Source organism: Dipodomys spectabilis, unplaced genomic scaffold (assembly GCF_019054845.1).
Source record: "Dipodomys spectabilis isolate Male_0828 unplaced genomic scaffold, ASM1905484v1 ptg000030l, whole genome shotgun sequence".
Taxonomy (NCBI): domain Eukaryota; kingdom Metazoa; phylum Chordata; class Mammalia; order Rodentia; family Heteromyidae; genus Dipodomys; species Dipodomys spectabilis.
The window spans coordinates 13,176,053-13,187,868 of record NW_024870707.1 but is presented as its reverse complement, the minus strand read 5'-3'; the positions used below and the strand labels follow the sequence as shown (position 1 = coordinate 13,187,868).

At 61.5% G+C, this 11,816-nt stretch overlaps 1 protein-coding gene across 1 annotated transcript; it reads left to right on the top strand.

Moving 5' to 3' along the window:
• Window positions 1-10,157: 10,157 nt before the first annotated feature.
• LOC122104932 (extensin-3-like) lies at window positions 10,158-11,147 on the top strand. Its single transcript, XM_042675963.1, has one exon. The coding sequence runs from the start codon at window positions 10,158-10,160 to the stop codon at window positions 11,145-11,147; it is 990 nt and encodes a 329-aa protein (XP_042531897.1).
• Window positions 11,148-11,816: the final 669 nt, after the last annotated feature.

Genomic DNA, 11,816 nt, shown 5'->3' with positions numbered 1-11,816 from the left:
CACAGGAGCCTTCTCCCCGACACCGGGCCGGGACCCCTGAGGCCTCAGCCTCCGGTGGGGCTTCTGACAGGGTGAGGTGAAGGGCAGCAGCCACACACCTGACACCCCGGAAGACCCCAAGGGGAAGCCCACACCGAACCTCTACCACAGCCCTCCGGCTCTTCAAGGGACCGAGCACCAACACAGGGCTGGATGGAATGGAGCAGAGTGAGCAGCGCTGAGCCACCTTCACAGTCAGCACCGCTCAGCCACCTGACACAGTCAGCACCGCTCAGCCACCTGACACAGTCAGCACCGCTCAGCCACCTGACACAGCACAGTCAGCACTGCTCAGCCACCTGTCACAGCACAGTCAGCACCGCTCAACCATCTGTCACAGCACAGTCAGCACCGCTCAGCCACCTGACACAGTCAGCACTGCTCAGCCACCTGTCACAGTCAGCACCGCTCAGCCACCTGACACAGCAGAGTCAGCACCGCTCAGCCACCTGTCACAGTCAGCACCGCTCAGCCACCTGACACAGCAGAGTCAGCACCGCTCAGCCACCTGTCACAGTCAGCACCGCTCAGCCACCTGACACAGCAGAGTCAGCACCGCTCAGCCACCTGACACAGTCAGCACCGCTCAGCCACCTGACACAGCACAGTCAGCACCGCTCAGCCACCTGTCACAGTCAGCACCGCTCAGCCACCTGTCACAGCACAGTCAGCACCGCTCAACCATCTGTCACAGCACAGTCAGCACCGCTCAGCCACCTGACACAGTCAGCACCGCTCAGCCACCTGTCACAGTCAGCACCTCTCAGCCACCTGACACAGCAGAGTCAGCACCGCTCAGCCACCTGTCACAGTCAGCACCGCTCAGCCACCTGTCACAGCACAGTCAGCACCGCTCAGCCACCTGTCACAGCACAGTCAGCACCGCTCAGCCACCTGTCACAGTCAGCACCGCTCAGCCACCTGACACAGTCAGCACCGCTCAGCCACCTGTCACAGCACAGTCAGCACAGCTCAGCCACCTGTCACAGTCAGCACCGCTCAGCCACCTGACACAGTCAGCACCGCTCAGCCACCTGACACAGTCAGCACCGCTCAGCCACCTGACACAGTCAGCACCGCTCAGCCACCTGACACAGTCAGCACCGCTCAGCCACCTGTCACAGCACAGTCAGCACCGATCAGCCACCTGTCACAGTCAGCAACGCTCAGCCACCTGACACAGCACAGTCAGCACCGCTCAGCCACCTGACACAGTCACCACCGCTCAGCCACCTGACACAGCACAGTCAGCACCGCTCAGCCACCTGACACAGTCAGCACCGCTCAGCCACCTGACACAGTCACCACCGCTCAGCCACCTGACACAGCACAGTCAGCACCGCTCAGCCACCTGACACAGTCACCACCGCTCAGCCACCTGTCACAGCACAGTCAGCACCGCTCAGCAAACTGTCACAGTCAGCACCGCTCAGCCACCTGTCACAGCACAGTCAGCACCGCTCAGCAACCTGTCACAGCACAGTCAGCACCGCTCAGCCACCTGACACAGTCAGCACTGCTCAGCCACCTGTCACAGTCAGCACCGCTCAGCCACCTGTCACAGCACAGTCAGCACAGCTCAGCCACCTGTCACAGTCAGCACCGCTCAGCCACCTGACACAGTCAGCACCGCTCAGCCACCTGACACAGTCAGCACCGCTCAGCCACCTGACACAGTCAGCACCGCTCAGCCACCTCTCACAGTCAGCACCGCTCAGCCACCTGTCACAGTCAGCACCGCTCAGCCACCTAACACAGTCAGCACCACTCAGCCACCTGTCACAGTCAGCACCGCTCAGCCACCTGTCACAGCACAGTAAGCACCGCTCAGCCACCTGTCACAGTCAGCACCGCTCAGTCACCTGTCACAGCACAGTCAGCACCGCTCAGCCACCTGACACAGTCAGCACCGCTCAGCCACCTATCACAGTCAGCACCGCTCAGCCACCTGACACAGTCAGCACCGCTCAGCCACCTGTCACAGCACAGTCAGCACCGCTCAGTCACCTGTCACAGCACAGTCAGCACCGCTCAGTCACCTGTCACAGTCAGCACCACTCAGCCACCTGTCACAGCACAGTCAGCACCGCTCAGCCACCTGTTACAGCACAGTCAGCACCGCTCAGCCACCTGACACAGTCAGCACCGCTCAGCCACCTGACACAGTCAGCACCGCTCAGCCACCTGACAGTCAGCACCGCTCAGCCACCTGTCACAGTCAGCACCGCTCAGCCACCTGACACAGTCAGCACCGCTCAGCCACCTGTCACAGCACAGTCAGCACCGCTCAGCCACCTGACACAGTCAGCACCGCTCAGCCACCTGTCACAGCACAGTCAGCACCGCTCAGCCACCTGTCACAGCACAGTCAGCACCGCTCAGCCACCTGTCACAGCACAGTCAGCACCGCTCAGCCACCTGACACAGTCAGCACCGCTCAGCCACCTGTCACAGTCAGCACCGCTCAGCCACCTGTCACAGCACAGTCAGCACCGCTCAGCCACCTGTCACAGCACAGTCAGCACCGCTCAGCCACCTGACACAGTCAGCACCGCTCAGCCACCTGACACACTCAGCACCCCTCAGCCACCTGTCACAGCACAGTCAGCACAGCTCAGCCACCTGACACAGTCAGCACCGCTCAGCCACCTGTCACAGCACAGTCAGCACCGCTCAGCCACCTGACACAGTCAGCACCGCTCAGCCACCTGTCACAGCACAGTCAGCACCGCTCAGCCACCTGTCACAGCACAGTCAGCACCGCTCAGCCACCTGACACAGTCAGCACCGCTCAGCCACCTGTCACAGCACAGTCAGCACAGCTCAGCCACCTGACACAGTCAGCACCGCTCAGCCACCTGTCACAGCACAGTCAGCACCGCTCAGCCACCGGACACAGTCAGCACCGCTCAGCCACCTGTCACAGCACAGTCAGCACCGCTCAGCCACCTGTCACAGTCAGCACCGCTCAGCCACCTGTCACAGCACAGTCAGCACAGCTCAGCCACCTGTCACAGTCAGCACCGCTCAGCCACCTGACACAGTCAGCACCGCTCAGCCACCTGACACAGTCAGCACCGCTCAGCCACCTGTCACAGCACAGTCAGTACCGCTCAGCCACCTGTCACAGCACAGTCAGCACCGCTCAGCCACCTGACACAGTCAGCACCGCTCAGCCACCTGTCACAGTCAGCACCGCTCAGCCACCTGTCACAGCACAGTCAGCACCGCTCAGCCACCTGTCACAGCACAGTCAGCACCGCTCAGCCACCTGTCACAGCACAGTCAGCACCGCTCAGCCACCTGACACAGTCAGCACCGCTCAGCCACCTGTCACAGCACAGTCAGCACAGCTCAGCCACCTGACACAGTCAGCACCGCTCAGCCACCTGTCACAGCACAGTCAGCACCGCTCAGCCACCTGACACAGTCAGCACCGCTCTGCCACCTGACACAGTCAGCACCGCTCAGCCACCTGTCACAGCACAGTCAGCACCGCTCAGCCACCTGACACAGTCAGCACCGCTCAGCCACCTGTCACAGTCAGCACCGCTCAGCCACCTGTCACAGCACAGTCAGCACCGCTCAGCCACCTGTCACAGCACAGTCAGCACCGCTCAGCCACCTGTCACAGCATAGTCAGCACCGCTCAGCCACCTGACACAGTCAGCACCGCTCAGCCACCTGTCACAGCACAGTCAGCACAGCTCAGCCACCTGACACAGTCAGCACCGCTCAGCCACCTGACACAGTCATCACCGCTCAGCCACCTGTCACAGCACAGTCAGCACAGCTCAGCCACCTGACACAGTCAGCACCGCTCAGCCACCTGTCACAGCACAGTCAGCACCGCTCAGCCACCTGACACAGTGAGCACCGCTCAGCCACCTGACACAGTCACCACCGCTCAGCCACCTGTCACAGCACAGTCAGCACCGCTCAGCCACCTGTCACAGCACAGTCAGCACCGCTCAGCCACCTGACACAGTCAGCACCGCTCAGCCACCTGTCACAGCACAGTCAGCACCGCTCAGCCACCTGTCACAGTCAACACCGCTCAGCCACCTGACACAGTCAGCACCGCTCAGCCACCTGTCACAGCACAGTCAGCACCGCTCAGCCACCTGACACAGTCAGCACCGCTCAGCCACCTGTCACAGCACAGTCAGCACCGCTCAGCCACCTGTCACAGTCAGCACCGCTCAGCCACCTGACACAGTCAGCACCGCTCAGCCACCTGACACAGTCAGCACCGCTCAGCCACCTGTCACAGCACAGTCAGCACCGCTCAGCCACCTGTCACAGCACAGTCAGCACCTCTCAGCCACCTGACACAGTCAGCACCGCTCAGCCACCTGTCACAGTCAGCACCGCTCAGCCACCTGTCACAGCACAGTCAGCACCGCTCAGCCACCTGACACAGTCAGCACCGCTCAGCCACCTGTCACAGCACAGTCAGCACCGCTCAGCCACCTGTCACAGTCAGCACCGCTCAGCCACCTGTCACAGCACAGTCAGCACCGCTCAGCCACCTGTCACAGCACAGTCAGCACCGCTCAGTCTTGGGGAAGAAGGTCCCCGACTGGAGGCTGATGTGCAGCCTTCACCCTTCACGCACTGCTCTGGCCTCTGTAAGTTCACCCTGCGAATACCACCCCCTGCCTCCCCCTCCCGTTCCCTGTGGCTCAGGCTCGTGAAGCGCCCGCTTGTGTTCTGTGGTCACTGGATATAGTGGCTTCACACAGTCCCTTCCCCGCACACCGCGCTCGTGGGTGCAATTCCATTCTAGCCCCCAACAAAACCCCTTGGGGCTTATGTTCTGTGTGTGTTTATGGTGACAAATGTTGGTCTGGATGCATTAGCCCGTCAAGCGTGGGCTCAGCTGGGTGCGGCCTTGAGCCCTGGGCCAGGTGGGCTCTAGGCCCTGGCCACCTGGGGTTTGGGGTTCAGCCGTCCCCCCAAAGCCTTTGGAAGCAGCCGCAGTGGGTTCCCCCCACACTGCTGGAAAGCTGAGGCTGGGCTGCTAACACAGGGCTGAAGGACAGCACCACCCGGGCTGCAGGCCGAGCCCCTCGAGGCCTGAGCCCCATGGGCCGGCCCGGGCCCCACACACCGGGCCTGGCCACCCCTGCCTGGCAGGCACGTGGGCTGGCTGAGGCCGCACCACCCTTGGTTGGAGAAGCACCAAGGGACAGAACGAGGATCGGGGTGCCGCTGGGAACAGCCCCAAAGTCCTCACATCTGGGTGTCCCTTGGGGCTCTGGCCGCTGTCAGACGGAGCCATGGAGACACCAGAAGCCTGCGCCCACCACGTGCCCAACGTGGATGTCCAGGCCTCCGTGATCCAGCTGCTGGCATTCCCTGGGGCCCTTGGGGTGACCGGGGACAGAGCCGCCGTTGCTCTGGGCTGGGCTCACAGGACAGAGCGGGGCCGATGGCACCTCCGGGTCTCCATGCTGCCACCCGTGCTGAAAACTCACGGTGTGCGAATGCCGCTGCCGTGGCCACCACCCCTCTCCTGGCCAGCAGCCAGCCCGAGCTGCGGGCCGCACGCACCCCCCACGCCTCCCCGTCCCGTCCCCTCCAGCCCCAGAGTCCCATCTGGCTTGTGTGACTGGGCATGAAAGACCGGCCTGATGCAGGTGGAGCTGGAGCCCTGGTCCCCCGGGGCCTCCTGTTGGCTGCCGGGGCCCTGACCACCCAGCCCCGGGCCTCAAAGCGCCTCTGTCAGTGGCACATTTTCTAAGCGTTCAGCAGGTCGGGGAGGTGCTGGGAGGGAGGATGGGAGGTTGACATTGGCCTCCCCTGGGCCAGCCGCCTCTCTCTAGAAATGGGGGTCCTGGGACAGGGAAGGGGGCCCTGGGACAGTCCAACTTCCCAGCCGGGGGTTGTGCGTTTCATTAAGATCCCTAAAAATGTAGCGGGTGAAGCGCGGGAACGAATTCCCCACGCATCTTAGCTGGGAGAATGGCTGACGCAGAAGGAATTTGCCAAATGGTTCCATATGCGGCGGTCACCACGCCGCCGCCGGGGCGCCCGGCCCCCCCAACCAGCCACGGCCTCCCATGCCAGGCCGGTGAAGTCGGATTCCAGAGATTGTTTCGGAGGGGGGGGGGTGTCTGTCAGAGCCAGCACCCTCCCAAGACCCTGATCGCTGCTGCCCACCACGCCACGGCTGGCAGAGCCACAGCCAGAGATGGAAGGGAGTCCCGAGAGAGACGGGGTCCAGGGGCATCTGCCTGAATTCCCCACAGGTCCCCAGGCTTCCGTACCCCATCGAAGACCACCGAGTCCCAGAGAGACACGCACTCCGGGCCCACACTGAGGTCACAAGGTAGCTGGTGGGGACAGAGGGAAGGGACGATGTGCAGCGCTGTCTGCAACACCTGACGCTCGAGGGGGGCTGCTCACGGCCAGCATGACATCACCGCCACAGTTGTCACCAGCAGGATTATCACCACCATCACCACCACCACCACCACGACCTTCATCGCCATCACAATGCTCACCATGGCCACCTCTGAGATGCTGGTCACAGATACCGCGCCTTCAGTACCATCCAGGCTCTGACCAGAGCGCAGCATGGGGGTTCCCCTCTCTGCTCCCCAGGCTTCCCCCCGGGAATGCTTCTGTCCCATTTGGCAATGGGAGGACTGAGGCAGGGCTCAGAGCTGCCCAGGTCATGGCGGAGCCCCGGGCCCGGAGGCCTAGGCCCCAAGGGCAGCTGGGAACCCAGCTGTGCCCATTTCCCATGATGCAGAGGGAGGAGAAGGCCCCGCCCCGACGTGGAGGCCACGTGACTTCCACTCCCCTGAGCCCGTGGCTGGTCACACTACTGTCCCCAGGCTCGGGGCTCACCCAATGAGGCACAAGGGTTTTGGGGGAACCCCAGCAGAAGGCTCTAAGATGTCAGATAAGTGCACGGGGGTGTCTCTCCAGAGAGAACCTCCCACTTGACACGTGGAAACCCAAACCAACTTGAGGTTCTTCTCCACCTCTGAGCTGCCTCGGTTTCCCCATCTATACAGAGTGCCAGGGCTCCACCGGCACAAAAGGCCCACCGGGGCCTGGGGAGGGGGGTGTCTGCCGCCATGAGGCTCTGAGGGTGCTTCCGTTCTTCCATGGCTTCAAGAACAGAACCCTTCAAGTGCCCGCAGACCCCCGGACCACCCCCCTGGTTCTTTAAGATGTCCAGGCAGCCGGCCAGCTTCTCCTTCCAATTAAACGCCCCATTTGGCTGGCTGGCGGGCCCCCAACTGGAAGAGGGGGCTGCCTGCTACTGCCACTGTCTGGATGTAATTTGGGGGGCAGGAGACTTAGGAAGAGGGGAGGCGTCTGGATGAAGCAGCGGCCCCTCCTCCTCCTGCTTCGGGGAGGAAAAGTGTCCACACGGCCCCCTGCGTAGGGGGGAGGCGGAGGGAGGGGGGACATGGCCCCCTGCGTAGGGGGGAGGCGGAGGGAGGGGGACAGGAGGGACCGCAGCCCTGACAAACTCCTGCAGGATCCGTAGGACCATGCCAATGACTTTCACCGCAGGTGCTGTTACAAGACGGGGAAACTGAGGCTCCCGGTTGAAAAGGCTGAGCCAGGGCACAGCAAGTCAAGAACAGAAGATAGTTCTGGACCCCAGGGCTCTCCTTACCCCCAGAGCTTCCCCCGAGCTCTGGGAAGCCCCAGAGAGCCAGGAAAGAATCCCCAGAGCCGGCATGCACACATACACGCATGCACACACGTGCGTGCACGCTTGGGGCCCTCGCCCTTCCCTGTCCAGGCTGAGAAGGGCATTTGACGAAACTGAGGAAAGCTAAGAGCAAAGCCAGGTGCCCAGGGAGGAAGCGGAGGGAAGATGAAAGGCAGAGGCCCCGCTCCCTCCCCTTCCAGAAGCTTCCACAAGCACTGCTGGTCTCCTGATGACTTCCATTTGTGGATGCCTGGCGACCCAAGCAGCCGTGGTGCCGGGCCGTGTGGCTGAGGGGACCCGTCAAGTGGGGGGCCCGTGACCCGGAAACGTCTATCTGGGCCTGTGATCTGATTGCCAGACGGGCCTCTGCCTGCAGCCAAAGAACAGGAAATCTGTCTGAAGGGCAAGATAAATAGCTGCCCCCATCCCCCCCCCCAACTGTGATCCGCGAGCTAGGCCGCCGCCCACAACCAGGCCGATTCTATGCATCTCAGGCCGCGCCTGGCCGCGCTGACCCCAGAGGCTACTTCAGGAGGCCCTTGTCTGAGACCCGTTGAACTCTCTAATTCAAGGTGACAGCAATGGTATTTCATGCCAGGTTCCAAAGGCACAGCTTCCTGTTTTGCAACGGACTTGCGCCTGATTTCAAGGCAAATTAAAAACTGCTCAAAAAGCCAGGCACTGGTGCTCACTCGTCATCCTAGCTGTTCAGGAGGCTGAGATCTGAGGCTCGCAGTTCAAAGCCAGCCTGAGCAGGAAAGTCCATTATAGATAGATAGATAGATAGATAGATAGATAGATAGATAGATAGATAGAGATAGATAGATAGATAGAGATAGATAGGTAGATAGATAGAGATAGATATCTCCAACTAAAAACCAAAAAGCCAGAAGTGAAATCTGTGACTCACGTGCCAGCCTTGAGTGAAAAAGCTCAAGGACTAACTTCAAGCCCCAGGACTGGCTTGTGCACGCATATACACACAGACACACACTCATACACACACACAGGGATACACACACAGAAGAAGCTAAAGCCACCCTGGACTCAGAGCTAGGTCCCCCAGGGAACGCCTCCTCCTCCCCCCTTCCCGGCCTCTCTCCGCTTCTCTTCAGCTTTGATGGTGCCCCTTGTCCTCACACCAGAGGGACAAGCAGCTGATCCGATCTTCTTGTGCCCCGGGGCCCGGCTTTCATAACAGCCTTGGTACCTGTGCCACTTAAAGCCCTGCTGCCCTGGCTGGGACTGGGAGGGGTTTGGAGTACCCAGGTGAGCTGAGGACTCCCACGGCCAGGGGCAGGTACTGCCCAGCTGTGGAGCCTGGAGCTGCTGCTGAGGTGCGGGAAACTCCGCTGAGCCCCAGACGGCGGGTACCCCACTCTGCCAGGGGCAGCGCAGGGTCGCTCCCCATTTTCATGGGAGGTGAACTCCCCAGGGTCACAGGAAAGTGGGTCCTGTGTGGGCGGATACGCAAAAGTCACCTGCCTGCTAGATGGCCACTGAGCATCCATAGCTGGACAGAGTGGCCAGTCATGGTCACTGGAATATTCTCCATACTGGAAGGAGTTAGAACCTTTAGAAGGTGGGGCCTAATGAGGAAGAGAGGCCGCTGGGTGGGGCTGGGCGGGAGGAAGGGAGGCCGCTGGGTGGGGCCGTGGGTGGCTGTAGTGTCCTGGAGACCTCCCTGTGAGAAGCGCTTGTCTCTTCCTCTCTCTTTGCTGTCTGACAGCTTCCTTGTCACCAGCCCCACACACATGCACTCTCCACTGCCCCAGGCCCAAAGCAATGGGGCCACCAGCTGTGGACTGAAGCCTCAGGAGTCGTGAGCAAAAATGCTTTTCCTCTGTGAAGCTGATGACATCCGACATCCGACATGCGGAGGCAGAGACAAATGAGGTGCCTGGCTGGCCAAAGGAAACCCGACCCAGGGCGCTGCCCGGGCAGGGATGTGTCCCGAGCAGCTCTGCCCACCCACGGTACCCCCATCCCTGTTTTGTTTTTTTTATCTATGAAAGAATCCATTCTACATAAAGGTCCTGATGTCTTGGCTTTGTCTCTGCCCTATCAGTACCTCCAGCTTTCCCAGGGAGCTTCTGCAGGCAGACACCACCCCCCATCACCACCCCTGGCCTCCATCACCACTCCTGGCCTCCATCATCACCCCTGGCCTCCATCACCACTTCTGGCCTCCATCACCACTCCTGGCCTCCATCACCACCCCTGGCCTCCATCACCACCCCTGGCCTACATCACCACTCCTGGCCTCCATCACCACTCCTGGCCTCCATCACCACCCCTGGCCTCCACCACCACTCCTGGCCTCCATCACCACTCCTGGCCTACATCACCACCCCTGGCCTCCATCACCACCCCTGGCCTCCACCACCACTCCTGGCCTCCATCATCACCCTGACCTCCATCACCACCCCTGGCCTCCATGACCACTCCTGGCCTCCATCACCACTCCTGGCCTCCACCACCACTCCTGGCCTACATCACCACCCCTGGCCTCCATCACCACCCCTGGCCTCCATCATTACTCCTGGCCTCCATCACCACCCCTGGCCTCCACTACTGCCCCTGGCCTCCATCACCACTCCTGGCCTCCATCACCACTCCTGGCCTCCATCACCACTCCTGGCCTCCATCACCACTCCTGGCCTACATCACCACCCCTGGCCTCCATCACCACCCCTGGCCTCCATCACCACTCCTGGCCTCCATCATCACCCTGGCCTCCATCACCACTCCTGGCCTCCATCATCACCCCTGGCCTCCATCACCACTCCTGGCCTCCATCACCACTCCTGGCCTCCATCATCACCCTGGCCTCCATCACCACCCCTGGCCTCCATCACCACTCCTGGCCTCCATCATCACCCTGGCCTCCATCACCACTCCTGGCCTCCATCACCACTCCTGGCCTACATCACCACTCCTGGCCTCCATCATCACCCTGGCCTCCATCACCACCCCTGGCCTCCATCACCACTCCTGGCCTCCATCATCACCCTGGCCTCCATCACCACCCCTGGCCTCCATCACCACTCCTGGCCTCCATCATCACCCTGGCCTCCATCACCACTCCTGGCCTCCATCACCACTCCTGGCCTACATCACCACTCCTGGCCTCCATCATCACCCTGGCCTCCATCACCACCCCTGGCCTCCATCACCACTCCTGGCCTCCATCATCACCCCTGGCCTCCATCATCACCCTGACCTCCATCACCACCCCTGGCCTCCATCATCACCCTGGCCTCCATCACCACTCCTGGCCTCCATCATCACCCTGGCCTCCATCACCACCCCTGGCCTCCATCACCACCCCTGGCCTCCATCATCACCCTGGCCTCCATCACCACCCCTGGCCTCCACTACTGCCCCTGGCCTCCACTACTGCCCCTGGCCTCCATCACCACCCTGACCTCCATCACCACCCCTGGCCTCCATCACCACCCCTGGCCTCCATCACCACCCCTGGCCTCCATCACTGGCTTTGCCTTCTTTCTGTCTGCCTGAGCGACTCAGGGCTGGGCCTAGGCAAGGGAGTGAGAGTCGGAGGTGGTTTGGGCCCTGCGGCCCTGTCTCCTGACTCCATTTAAACTGTCCAAACCTCACCTGGGGCACCAAGCCCCGCCTGGCCCCACTGACGAGGGCAGTAGAGGGCAGAGGGGCAAAGGGGGCCCCAGGGTGGCGATGCCAACCAGCAAGCCTGCATCTTCACACCCCTCCGTGATGACCCCACGGGAGAGACAGACGGCCGAGACGGTGTCCCTCCCCCGTCCCTCACAGCACAGGGAAGAGCGAACTAAGCTCTTCCCTCAAGAGACTTCTAGGAAGAACCCTGCTGTGAAAGGGGTGGTCTCTCCTAATGGCATGGTGAGGGTGATGGTGGTGATGATGATGGTGGTAATGGTGATGATGGTGATGGTGATGATGATGATGATGTTGATGATGGTGGTGGTGATGGTGATGTTGATGATGATGATGGAGATGGTGGTGGTGATGATGATGAAGATGGTGATAGTGGTGATGATGGTGATGATGGTGATGATGATGGGATGATGATGATGGAGATGGTGATCTGGGACAG

What these genes read in the sequence shown, in the direction of transcription:
- LOC122104932 (XM_042675963.1), top strand. Translation starts at nt 10,158, where the DNA reads ATGACCACTCCTGGCCTCCATCACCACTCCTGGCCTCCACCACCACTC.